Genomic DNA, 14,691 nt, shown 5'->3' on the forward strand with positions numbered 1-14,691 from the left:
AAAGACCAGTGTGAAAGTGAGTAGGAGCGTTTCCAAGAGAAACCTTAGTGTAGTGAGGAAATGAGATCAGGAAGGCAAGTAAGCAAGGCAAGGGTGAGACATTAAACAAAGCCTTGTGGAGTAACTATGGCAAGGGTTAACTATGGCTCAATCCTGTGGAGAATTTGTGAGACAGTGTAGGTCTGACGTAAAAGTTGTCCCAAATAGAGTAAAGAGAAAATATTTATGCCCCATCTCATCAGTCATTGATTAAGGGCTGTTGCTGGTGGGATGTAAAGTCCTAAGCATGTTTGCCTCTCTTTCCAAGCAGGTAAAATGTGTTCAACAGCTCAGATGCAGCTTTTCAACAGAGACACATTTGCTGGATGTTGGGAGTATCCGTGTGCAAGAAAACGAAAAAGAGATCTGAGAAAATGAAAAAGAACACTGACAGCACCAACTATAATTCTCCTATGAATAAAGCTTCCATGCTTAAGAGCATGAAGATTTGTAGTGGGAGGCACTATAGAGAGTTAGGCAAAACTTTCAAATCCCATTGCAAACTAAGAATCACATATAGGTCTACACAAAACTTTGTACATAAATGTTCATAAGCAGCATTATTAACAGTAGCCAAAAAGTGAACAACCATTCATCAACTGATGAACAAATAAACAAAATGTAGTATATCCATATAATGGAATATTATTCTGTAATAAAGAGGAATAAGTACTGATACATACTACTATATGGATGAATCTTGAAGACATTACGCTAAATCAAAGAAGCCAATCACAAACAAAGGCCACATATTGTATGATTCCATTTACATGAAATGTCCAGAATAGACGAATCCACAGATACAAAAAGTAGATTAGTGATTGCCAGGGAATGGAGGGAGGAGGGAATGAAATGGGACTGATAATGGATAGGAGTTTCTTTCTGGGGTGATGAAAATGTCCTGGAATTAGCGGTGATAGTTGCACAACTGCAAATATACTAAAAAACCACTGAATTGTATACTTTAAAAATAAGATCCTCATTTTTCTTCCAGGCCAGTTTTCCTCCTTTCTCCCACTATGCCTTGGTTATAGTCTATATAAAACCTCAGCCTCAGAACTGTTCCATGTTCTGGATTTGTCTGATAATTTCCTCATGATTAGATTTAGGTTATATTTTTGGGGGGCAAGATTATTATATAGGTGATGTTGTGAACATCACCTCCAATGCACATGTCACTTTGTCCAATAGCAATGCTACATTTGATCATGTGGTTAAAACGATGCATGTCAGACCATGCCATTGTAAAGGTACCTTTTTCTCCTTGTAATTAAGTAATATGTAATTAAGTGATATTTTCAGATTATGTGAACATCTTTGACCTTTCACCTAATGAGTTCAGCATCTACTGACGACTTGCCTGAATCAATTACTACGTTGGATGTTGCAAAATAGGCCATCTATGTTTATTCGTATTATTTTGAAGAATATCCCCTCTCAATCCACCACTTTTTGTTTATCACTATGGATTCACAGATTCTCTTACTCAATATATTAGAATCCACTACCATCATTATGCTTTTTGATGTTCCAACTGTCCCAGTTTGATCAGTGCAAGTCCCTTCAAACCAACTCATATGCTCTTTTGACATGCTTTCATTGGTTTTGTGCACTCCCTTGCTTTATGGAACAAGAGCTGTTTCACTCATTTTATACTTTCCTTGCCCCACACTGAAAACCAGTTCAAAACAGTTCTTAGAAATCTTCCTCATTCTTCTTTGATTAAATAGTACTCTGCTATATAGATGTACTATAGTATATCCAACCAGTTTTCCATGGATAAGCATTTAGATTATTTCCAATATTTACAATTACTACAAATAACATCACAATGAATAACTTTGTATATATGTTGTTTCACATTTGTGGATATATATCTTTAGGTAAATTCCAGAAAGTCTCCTATTCTCTTTTGAACCCATAACAATTAGCTTTTGTTCTTATTAACTCTTGTGAAGGTCACAGATAACCAATACGTTGCTAAATCCAGTGGCCAATTATCCATTTTATTTGATCCCTCAGCAGAACTTGACACAGTTAATTATTTATTCCTGCCCTCTTACAATACTTTTTTTAAGTTGGCTTCCAGGATACTACTTTCTCTTTCTGCCCTGACATTTTCAGTTGTCTTTGCTGGTTTTGCCTAACTTCTCAGACTTCTGTTATAATGTTCTTGGGCTCCATCTTCAATCTTCTTTCCTCTTCCAAACTCATTCCCTAGAAGACCTTATCTTACATCATGGCTTTACCTATTTTGGCAACTTCCAAATTTCAGCCTGTATCTCTCTGAAATCCAGAGAAAGAAATCATCTTTCCATCTCTTATGTGACATCTGCTTTTGTGTAAAAGATATCTCAAATTTGACATGTCCAAAACCAAATCCTTACTTTTCTCTCCAACTCAGCTCCTTCCACAATCCTCCCATCTCTGTAAAGGGCAACTCCATCCTTCCAGATACTCAGGTCCTAAATCTTAAGAGTAATCCTTGACTTTTCTTTTTCTTACACCTTACGTGCAAATCTATCAGCAAATCTTGTTGGCTGCACTTTCTAAATATATGAATAGAACTTGACTCTTTCACACCATCTCTCCCACTACTATCCTCATCCAGTTCACCTCATTTCTGTCTAGATGAATTCAGTAATTTAATCCCTGCTTTCCCACACCCACATCCATACCCAGGCAATTCTCAGTACAACTACAGTTACCTTTTAAAATGGAAGTTAGATCACTGTACTCTTCTCTTAAATACTTTCCAACGGCTTCCCTTTTCATTCAGAATGAAAACTAAAGTCCATAATATGGTCTACAAGTCACTATACAATCTGGATTCCTGTCTCCTCTCAGACTTCATCTCCAACTGTTCTCCCCATCCCTCACTTGCTGTTTCCTGAACATGCTAAGTATACTACCAATTCAGGATTTTTGCACCTTGCCATTTCCTCTGCCTAGAATACTCTTTCCCCAGATATCCACATGCTTTCTTCCTTACTTCCTTAAGTTCTTCTGTTTATAGTTGGGAAAACTGTATAGAATAGGGATCTAACAGCTTCTTAAACAGTTTTCACTCAATTCTTCTTATTTTAGCACCACCCTTTCACCTGCAGTATCCAGAACTTTGAGAAATCTGTAACATAGACTGGGTTGGTTTTGTTTTCCTAACTGCTGTTTTAGAATTAGGTTATTTTAGGTCTGTTAGTTGCCACTCATCCATCTACTTTCAAACTGCCAAAAATGTATGACTGCTTTCTCCTCTCTTATCTGCCCCATCCTTGTAGGCTTACAACTTAAACAAAAAAAACCCTCTTTACTATACTTTTAGTCAGGGTTTGAAAGGAACAAAATATGATATGTACGTCATTCTGACATCTTAATATGGATACTTTGATTCATTTCATTTTAAAAAACATGTACTAGGGGTGCCTGGGTGGTTCAGTCAGTAAGCGTCTGCCTTTGGCTCAGGTCATGATCCTGGGGTCCTGGGATCGAGCCCCGCATCGGGCTCCCTGCTCAGTGGGAAGCCTGCTTCTCCCTCTCCCACTCCCCCTGCTTGTGTGCCCTCTCTCGCTGTGTCTCTCTCTGTCAAATAAATAAATAAAATCTTAAAAACAAAAACATATACTATAAGGCACTTTCAGAAGGATAAAACATTTTATAAAAACAAACAAGAAAGCTCTACAAACTTTAAAAGCTTTAAAAAATCACAAATATAAAAACTAATAGTTTTGAATTTTGTTCTATTCTTATTTTTCATATGCATATACTATATTCTTTTTTATATACTCAGCATTTCATAAAAACAAGATACTATCAATGAATCAGTTTGTACTATTTATGATAATCTCAATTTATGTGGTGATAGAGGAGCCCTCCCCCTACTTTTGGAAAGGCTGAACCCCGTTCATCATAAAAAAAATGTAACCAAATTTCATTTATTAGAGAAAACATTCCACGAAACCCTTTTACAATCTGAACTGCCCAAGGAGCTATAATATAGCTATTAAAAAAAATAAATAAACTAAGCAGTAGCCTTTCCCACTCACATAGGCCTAAGGTCTAATTTACTCTAGGACAAAAAGGCAATTTCAAAGCACATCTTCATGTATTACCAGATAAAGTAAACAGAAAGTGTATATCAACCAAAATAATAATAAACAACATAATTATCATAAATACATTATTATCAATTGCTGTTATAGCAATTTTCTACAAACTTGGCAACTAGAAACAAAACTTACCTGTCTAAGAAGATATCTGGGAGTGGTGGGTAGGTCTGCATATCAGGCACTCGCTCATGGACTATAACCATAATGAAAGATGTAAACCCAAATACTATAAAAACATATATACAACTCAATATGGTCTTCCAGTACTCTGGGTCCAATCTTCGAATAGAATGTTTGTTTTTACCATTCATGTACTGGTACTGATCAGAATTCAAATCAGTGATGGGTCCATCACAGTCATGTGAAGGCTCCCCATTACAGAGCCACTCTGTGCTCTGAAGAACACTGATGAAAGGTGTCATGGAACCCATGGGACTGTCACTGTTGTATCTCATCTCTTCTAAAACATCAATATGTATTTTCTGCAATTTTCGGACTGAAAGCATTAACCTTTTAATGTCCCCTAAAATTTTGATTTCCAGAGGAGGAGACCGGAGATCATATTCAGTCAATGTTAATAATGTGATTCCATCAAGTCGATGCTTATTACATAAAATGTCCACATATTCAAAAAAGCCTTCATCCTTTAGCCAAACAGCTACATGCTTGGTAGTCCAGCGACGAATACAGAGGTGATTAGGAATAGCCATTTCCTCCTCCACTGCCTGTCCAGGGAAAACAGGAAAACAAAACAGAAACTTCAGTGTGTCCTAAAAACTCCTTTAAGACCAAATACATGTAAACATACCAGAAACAATAATTTATTTACATTGATCTACTGGCTTCTAGAAGAGAGTAAAAGGAACAAAAATTACTCAATGATTGGTTTTCAGTAGATTAACATTCTAATAATTTTATGCATATAAACCCAACAGCAGGCTAATGACTAAACATTTTTACAAAAAATTACTCTACAAATGGCCTTTCCATACCATAGCAACCATAATTTAATTAGAAAAAGCCTACTGTTGGAATAATTGAGAAAAATCATATATTAATGCTTTTCATAAAATGAGATATAGAAAGATATGCAATGCATAAAAATAAAACAAATTTCAGAAATCTTCATGTTTGATCGAATAAGTATCTCCTACTTCTCCAAAATGAGAAAACAAAAACAAAAACAAAAAACAACACAAAGGCAGACAGATAACTAGTTTTAGGAAACTCCTTAAACATATTTCTATCCACTATACAAATAATGATTTCTACAATAGATATAAAGCCTGTAAACCAAATATGAATATCTATATCTTAATAGCTCAGTTCATCCTATACCTTGAATATACCATTATAGAACCGAATAAGCAATTTCCTTCTTAAACTATCACTGAGATTTCAGTGACAAAATTTTTAAAAGACAACTGTCATTTTGATGTACTCACAAATTTGAGGACCCAAACTTTATATTGGCTTGTAAAAGGCCAATAATGTACTGTTTCAAGAAGTACTAATAATTTTTACTACTTTGATCCACACAGTTCTGTTTATGTTCTTTTTCCATTTTAAAACTTTCAGTAACTTGGGCCTCTATCAGGTTTATAAGATACACAGGAGACAAAGGCCTACATCAAAAAAAACCCTATTTCCCTAAAGTACGTTTTCTCAATTACTAAAGCATGTGGGTTTTATGACATTTTCCAGATTTCTGAAGATCCTATTTCCTTCTGAGATGATTTTTTAAAAAACACAGTAGGCAAACTTTTTTAAAGCATAACAACAACAACAACAAAGAATGATACAAGAAATACCCATGTGCCCACTACCCAGCTTGAAAAAAAATATAAAATAATTCCAATACAGATGTTCTGTTTCTTAATCTGGGTATTAGTTATACAGGTCTGTTCACTTCATAAAAATTCAAGAAGCTGTATACTCATGATCTACACTTTTCTCTACATATGTTAAACTATATTTTAAAAGTTTGCTTTAAAAAGCCAAAAACAAAACATCAATACAAGTGACTGTCCCTCTCTGATATCATCCTCTTCCTCCCCCTTTCCAGATAAAGTAATTCTTGATTTTGGTGTTTATCATTTCTTTATAACATGTATATCTGGCTATGAAAAACCTTCTATGCTTACTTATGCTGAAAAAAGTGAAAAACTGCTACTGTCCTCCTTTCTTCCCCTATCCACACAAACTTTTGCCATGAAGACTCATAATCACTTGAAAAAGGCAGATACTTAACTACATGAGCACCACTTACACCATCAGAAATACTCAGCCAGCAAGAAACACTCACTAAATATTTCTAAATTGCTAAAAAAGCAATCCTAGTTTTTGGAAGCCTTAAATCATATTTTGTTTCCAGAGTTTTTCATATTATCAATCCACAACAGCTTTTCAGTCTGAGGAAATTAACAGCACATCCACCTATAAGGATCTGTATGTTTTAAAAGGCTGTATAATTCTTACATACTATAGAGCTACAAGAAGTCTCTCTTACTCAGCTCTTTCTAGCTACACTGCCTTTCCTAAGGCCAAGGAATTACACGTTTTATGAATTTTATACATACTAATGTATATCATTTTATATAAGTTATTACATATATAAAATTCCATTAAAATATCATTTTGCGGGGCGCCTGGGTGGCTCAGTCATTAAGCGTCTGCCTTCGGCTCAGGTCATAATCCCAGGGTCCTGGGATCGAGCCCCACATCGGGCTCCCTGCTCAGCAGGGAGCCTGCTTCTCCTTCTCCGTCTGTCTACCACTCTGCCTACTTGTGCTCTCTCTTTGTCAAATAAATAAATAAAATCTTTTAAAAATAAAATAAAATAAAATATCATTTTGCTGTTTTAGTTCATATATATACCCAGATGGTTTCATCCCACCCACTACATACATCTTTTTCCTGATATGCTCTGAATAAATTATTTCATCTTTGAATATCCAACAAGCACATGCTACAAACTCTGTAGCAGTAACAATGTAGCAAATTTGGTAAGCTCATCTCACACACAAAAAGGCCAGATTTCTTCTGTCATTTTATTTTCTATTCTGCTGCCTTTCTCCTTTCTCAAACAGCTTACCACCAATGGGTTCCAAGTCACTCCCATCCTTGTAGCATTGTCCTTCAGTACGGTTTTGTCTCATACACTGCTCAAAATGATCTTCTCTCTCATAGTTTTTTTCCCCCGTCTTATATCACCAGTTCTCTACACCCTCAATCAGGCTAACAAACAGGCTTTGAAACTGGTGCTTTAGCTGCTAGAAAATATGAGTTACACAAGGAAGCCTTCCGGAAGTCTTTGAGCCTGCTGTGGCAATGCCCTAAAAACATGACACACTCCACTAATGTGCTTCATCAGGTCAGGACATGTCCTTTAATTGTATGCTACCACATATAGTTAGAGACCCATATTTAGCTAACACTGTGAAAACCTGCTCTAAAGAGGTATATTAAAAAGATGATAAAAGGCTTTAGGGCCAATTTAATATTTCTATTGTGCCATAGAAACTACATGAAACAGGAGAGTTTGAAGTTTCATACAAATCCAAAAATGAAGAAATTAGATTAGTAAGTTTTTAAAAACATTTTCAGCTTTTTTTTTTTTTTTTGAAGGGGAGGGGCAAAGGGAGAGGGAAAGAATCCCAAGCAAGTTCCACGTGAGCGTAGAGCCTGATGCAGGACTCTTATCTCATGACCCTGAGATCATGACCTGAGCCCAAATCAAGAGCCAGACGCTTAACTGACTGAGCCACCCAGGCGCCCCAGAACACTTTCAACTTTAATCAATAATTAATATGAATAAATTATCAGTTAAAGGGACTGTTTCTGACCAAGATATAATAAGAGGGACCAAATTTACCCACCCACCTCAAACAACCAAATGATAGACAAAATATATGGGGGGGAGAAAAAACTAGCTTCAAGACATTGGGCATCGGACAAAAAAGATCCCTGAAAGACGGGAAACAAAGTGAGCCCTACTGCCCCAGCTTACTGCCTTGAGAGTTTTTTTTTTATATATATATCTATATAGATATATAAGAGATTTTTATTTATTTGACAGAGAGAAACACAGAGAGAAGAAACACAAGCAGGGGGAGTGGGAGAGGGAGAAGCAGGCTTCCTGACCAGAGCCAAAGGCAGGCGCCTAACAACTGAGCCACCCAGGTGCCCCTGCCTTGAGAGCTTCCAAGTGATGTGTGGCACAGGACACAAAATGGGTGAGGCCTGGCAGACTTGCTGAGTTGAGGAGATGGAGCTGAGAGTTTGGGGAGATGCAGGTGGCTAGTGTTCATGAAATAGAATACTGGAGAGCAGAAAGACGAACAGAAAGAACTTGTTATGGACTGAATGCTTGTGTCTCCCCAAAATTCGTATGTTGATATCCTAGCCCACAATTAGGAGGTGATTAGGTCATGAGGCAGAACCCCCATAAATGGGATTAGTTCCCTTATATGAGATATCCCAGAGAGTTTTATCACACCTTCCACCATTTAAAGACAGAGCTAGGGCGCCTGGGTGGCTCAGTTGGTTAAGCGACTGCCTTCGGCTCAGGTCATGATCCTGGAGTCCCAGGATCGAGTCCCACGTTGGGCTCCCTGCTCGGCGGGGAGTCTGCTTCTCCCTCTGACCCTCCTCCCTCTCATGCTCTCTGTCTCTCATTCTCTCTCTCTCAAATAAATAAATAAAATCTTAAAAAAAAAAAAAAAAAAGACAGAGCTAGAAGATGACTGACTATGAAGCAGGAGGCAGGCCCTCACCAGACACCAAATCTGCTGGGCTTTGATCTTGGACTCCTCAGGCTCCAGAACTGTGAGAAATAAGTGTGTTTTGTTTAAGCCACTCAGTCTACAGTAATTTTAGTAATTTTGTTATAGTAACTCAAAAAGACTAAAACAGAACCCCAGAGATCTGCAGACTCTCCCTTGAATATGCAGCTGAATACTGATTATCACATACACATGAGGAAACAAAATAGGACAGAAAAAAGAACCACCCAGAAAGATTAGGGGGGAACAACATCCAATATACACAGAAGACCGATTAAAGTGCCTACCCCAAACAGCCAGACTAGAAAAAAAAAAAAATCTCACAATCCATGGGGCATTGGGCAAAGCACACAGGAAGATCTTGTCATAGTAGTGAGACAAAATGAATCCTAAAGCAGTAGTTATTCAATTGGGGGCAATTTGCCACCCCTCCCCACATTTAGCAATTTCTAGAGACATTATTCGTTGTCACAACTGGGGGGGGTCACCTAAAGGTTGCTGTTAAACATTTTACAAAGCACAGCATAGCCCTTCACAACAAAGAATTAACTGATCCAAATGTTATAGTGCTGATATTGAGAAACCCTGCCCTAGAATGAACATGTCTCTGGTCCAGCCAAACAAATCTTAAAAGCAAGATCCAAAAGGATCAAATTGTTTTCCAGTAATTTAACTACCTCCCACAACAAAGCTCAAGAATATTACTAGGAATACAAAAGTATTCAGCACCAGATAAAATCCATAATATCTGGCATCCAATCAAAGATTACCAGACATGTAAAGTAGGAAAATTCACCTATAATGAATAGAAAACCAATCAGCCAAAATTGACCCAAAACTGATACAAATAATAGAATTAGCAGACAAGGAAATTAAGTTATAAGAACTCTATTACGTATGTTCAAAAAATTAGACATGGACACAAAGAACATTCAATTCTAACTTCTAAAGATGAACTTACAATATATGCAATGAAAAATATGCTGGATGGGATTAACAGCTGATTCTTATCTGTAAAAGATAAGAATAATAAACTTGGAGACATAACAATAGGAATTATTCAAAATGAAATACAAGAAATATCATTTTTTCCTATCTTCCAGAAAAGGAGAGAACCAATCTTTCCCTCTTTCTTTTCTTTTTTCTTTTCTCTTTCCTTTCTTTTCTTCCTTCCTTCTTTTCTTTCTTTGAGGGAGGGGAAGGGAGCAGAGGGAGAGGGAGAGAGAGAATCCTAACATGGGAAATGATCTTACCATCCTGAGATCATGACCTGAGACGAAATCAAGAGTCAGATTTTTAACTGACCGAGTCACCCAGGTGCCCCAAGGAGATAATATTTCTGAATTCATTCCATAAGGCCAGTATTACCCTAATACCAAAACCAGGCAAAGACAGCACAAGAAGAAAATAAACTATAGCCTGATAGCCCTTTAAGAACATAGATGCAAAAATTTTAAAATCTTAGGCAATCAAATCCAACAATATTTAAGAAAGAATTAATACATCATAACCAAGTGGTATTTATCCCAGGAATGCAAAGTTAGTTTAACACTTGAAAATTGAAATAATTCACCATATTAATAAGCTAAAACAGAGAAACCACATGATTATCTCAAAAGACACTAAAAAAGTTGGGGTGCCTGGCTGGCTCAGTTGGAAGAGCATGTGACTCTTGATCTCAGGGTCCTGGGATCAAGGGCTCCCTGCTCAGTGGGGAGCCTGCTTCTCCCTCTGCCTGCTGTTCCCCCTGCTTGTGCTCTTTCTCTTTCTCTCTCTAACAAATAAATAAATAAATAAATCTTAAAAGCCTTTGACTCCTTTGCCTATGCTCCAAGGAATTGATATATACAATGGTTTTCAACCTGGCTACACATTTGAATAATCTGAAGTTTATTTTTTATTTTTATTTTTATTTTTTTTAAAGATTTTATTTATTTATTTGACAGAGAGAGAGACACAGCGAGAGAGGGAACACAAGCAGGGGAGTGGGAGAGGGAGAAGCAGGCTTCCCGCGGAGCAGGGAGCCCGATGCGGGGCTCGATCCCAGGACCTGGAATCATGACCTGAGCCGAAGGCAGACGCTTAACGACTGAGCCACCCAGGCGCCCCTAATCTGAAGTTTAAAAACATGCCTGTTCTACTGCCCATGCCCCACCCCAGAACAATTGGATCAGAATCCCTGAGGGGACAGAAGCTTGACATCTGCATTTTTTAAAAGCTCCCCAAGTGATTCTGAAGCACTATATTAGACCATCCAATCTAATTCTGCTTGTTCCTCTATTTCTGGCTTAGCTAACATTTAACCTTTCAAGTCCCTTCACACACATCTTATTTTATCCATTACATGTTGATTTGGTGTTGAGTAGCTGTCTCTCCTATATTATAATCTAAATGATACAACTGAATAAAACAGTTAAACATATACATAGAACTGCTGGTAAAGAAGTATCACACTCTAGGGTTGACTGCTGATATGTATTAAGAAAAACTGCATTTATTTTACACTAAAAATAATTCTTTAGAATCTGTTTATAATACCAAAACCTAATACCCAGAAAACAGAGAATTTTTATTATTTTATTTTTTAAGATTTATTTATTTGAGAGAGAGTACGCGAAAGAGCGAGCAGGGGAGCGGCAGAGGGAGAGAATCTTTAAGCAGACTCCTCGCTGAGCAGGGAGCCCCCAGGGCTTGATCTCTTGACCCATGAGATCATGACCTGCGCCAAAACCGAGAGTCAGATGCTTAACCACTGAGCCATCCAGGTGCCCTGAAAATTTTTATTATTTTTAAATAACTGATCAAATTTATCCACAATTTATATATTTCTGATAATTATAAGGAAATAAGTCTTCAAAATATAGTAAGAATGCAAAAAAAAAAAACTGTAATATTTTTAAATCTGTAAGTCCCTGGTAGGATTTAATAGCTTTATTTTCAACCTGTCCTTTAGCTTTAAGGAAAAGCAGCATGATATGGTGAAGAGCAGCAAACTGGTTGTCAAAATTCTTGGAGCTTAATTTCATTAATATTAACACTTTAGGTGACTAAACTTTGTGGCATCTAAATACCTAATCTGTAAAATGAGGGGGGAAAGAGCGAGCTAATAGAAGGAAACTAACACTTACGAATATCTATGACAAGTCAGACACCGTCCACAGTTATTTCACATGTGATTTCATTTAATAATAACAATAATAATAATAGCAATAATAATTCCTGCTTGATCTTTGCCTAGTTGCTTTGGGGACTCTGCCTGACTGGACCTGTTTTATCTTTTATTTATTTTTTTAAGACTTTATTTTTAAGTAGTCTCTATATCTATATCCTAAATCACACACTCTAAATTCTGACCTGTGTTCAGTGCATTTTCAGGAAGTAACAAGAGACAATAATTAGATTAGCTAACATTTTAAGACTTTTACAAAGTGCCAGGAAGTGTTCAGTGTTTTACGTGTATGCTCAAATAATTCTCACAACCATATAAAGTAGGTATTATTATCTTCCTCACTTTACAGATGAAATAACTGAAGCAGATAGATTAAATAACTTGCCAAGATAAATGTGTACTAGTAACTACTACAGACAAGTTTTCCACCCAGGCAATCTCATTTCAAAGTCCATGTTCTTACTCACTACACCACACCATCTCACATAAGCTGAAGGTTCTTGTACTTCTGTAGGGATTGAATCTCATAAATATTAAATATTTTCTAGTTATCAGCAGAGGAATTTATCAAAGGTTTTCAGTTACAGTACATAAAGATTACATAAACGAGACTGCCTAATGATGAAAGCTTTTTTTTTTTGATGGAAGCTTTTTGAATCACAAATTTTACACTGTTCAGTCTCAAACATTTACTGTCTGCTATATGCAGATGTCAAGTAATAAGGCATTGGGGATAAAGACAGTATTAAAATGCCCTCATGTTATGTTTGTTCACCTATTAAATATTTATTGTGCACATACCATGTGAAGGGTATTGCACTAGGCAAGTGGCACTTACCTAGATGAATCTGAAACAGAGCCTGCCCCCAATGATTTTAATCTAGAAAGGGATATTAAAGAAAGTCATTTTTTAAAAAAAGGTAAAATCAATTACAGCTGCTAGTTCTTTATATACATTAGCTTGCTTAATCCATAAAACATAACAAAGCAGTTTACTTAATGAAACGTTTAAAAAATTGGAAAGTTAAGGGAGTTGTAAAAGAGAAGTTATTTCCAGTTGGTAAGATCAGAAGAGTTCTTGGAAGTGACATCTGAGCTGAGCCTTTAAGGAAAGATGAAACTGTGGATAGAGATGGAGAAATAAAAGTACACCAGTAGAGGAAAACTGCATGAACAAGGGTATGAAGACAAAAAACAATGAAGAACCATTAGTGTCCACAGGGCATAAGGGAGTACTGGAATATTAAGTTGAAAATAGAAATTGGGGGCGCCTGGGTGGCTCAGTTGGTTAAGTGACTGCCTTAGGCTCAGGTCATGCATGATCTCAGAGTCCTGGGATTGAGTCCCACATCGGGCTTCCCCTGCTCTGTGGGGAGCCTGCTTCTCCCTCTGCCTTTGCCTGCCACTCCCCTGTTTGTAAGCACACTTGCTCTCTCTCTCTGTCAAATAAATAAATAAAATGTTAAAAATATATATATATATATAAATTGGGGCTAGATCATGGAAACCTTTAATTGTCAAGTTCAGAATATTCTATAGACACGAGAGATTCTTTTTTTTTTTTTTTTTTTTTTAAGATTTTATTTATTTGACAGAGACACAGCAAGAGAGGGAACACAAGCAGGGGGTAGTGGGAGAGGGAGAAGCAGGCTTCCTGGCTGAGCAGGGAGCCCGATGCCGGGCTCGATCCCAGGATCCTGGGATCATGACCTGAGCCGAAGGTAGACGCCCAACGACTGAGCCACCCAGGCACCCCTGGACACTAGAGATTCTTGAACAAGAGGATCACATAATGCGTGTGCTTTACAGAGAATAATTGTCAGAAAAGTGTAAAACAGATTGTGAGGACTGAAGCTAGCATAAAAGTATTTAACAGACTGAATGAAGGAAACAGCTTCTAAAAAATGATGATGAAAAAATGATGAAAAATGATGATGCAAGAGATGAAGGAACTACTACACGAGATGAAAAAATGGCAGCGATTACACTCTTTCTGACAAATACATTTTTAAAAACAGCATACGTAGGGGCGCCTGGGTGACTCAGTTGTTAAGCAGGGAGCCTGCTTCTCCCTCTCCCATTCCCCCTGCTTGTGTTCCCTCTCTCACTGTGTCCCTGTCAAATAAGTAAATAAAATCTTTAAAAAAAAAAACAAACAAAACAGCATATGTAGACTTCTGCTTGTGGGAAGATGGAGTAGACATACTTTTCCCTATTACTCCTGGACAAACCACAGACCTGAGAAAGGACCCATATCTAGAACATATAAAGAATTCCCAAAATTCAACAGTAAAAAAACCAAAAATCCAATGAAAAAATGGGCAAAAGACATATAAATAGGCTTGTCATCCAAGAAGATATATGAGGTACACCTGGGTGGCTCAGTCGGTTAAGAGTCTGCCTGCGGCTCAGGTCATGATCACAGGGTCCTGGGATCGACTCCTGCGTCAGGCTCCCTGCTCATCGGGGAGCCTGCTTCTCCCTCTCCCTCTGTCTGTCACTCCCCCTGCTTGTGTGCACTCGCGCACCTGTGTATCTGACAAATAAATAAAATCTTTTAAAAAAATAAATAGGATATATGAATGGCAGAGAA

The 14,691-nt window shown here is 37.3% G+C and overlaps 1 protein-coding gene across 4 annotated transcripts in view; it reads right to left on the reverse strand.

The window, feature by feature from the left end:
- The window catches only part of SAMD8 (sterile alpha motif domain containing 8), a 42,081-nt gene that overhangs the window by 17,404 nt on the left and 9,986 nt on the right, over positions 1-14,691 (reverse strand). For 2 of the 4 annotated variants that reach the window (XM_036095285.2, XM_036095286.2), the window contains one exon: positions 4,278-4,870. In XM_036095285.2, coding sequence (XP_035951178.1) covers positions 4,278-4,870 — 593 coding nt within the window. Of the gene's footprint in view, positions 1-4,277; positions 4,871-7,239; positions 7,479-9,890; positions 9,941-14,691 lie in introns of those variants that run through there. The other 2 variants (XM_036095287.2, XM_078077551.1) reach the window with 2 other exon arrangements.

This window comes from Halichoerus grypus, chromosome 7 (assembly GCF_964656455.1).
Source record: "Halichoerus grypus chromosome 7, mHalGry1.hap1.1, whole genome shotgun sequence".
NCBI classification, from domain to species: Eukaryota; Metazoa; Chordata; class Mammalia; order Carnivora; family Phocidae; genus Halichoerus; species Halichoerus grypus.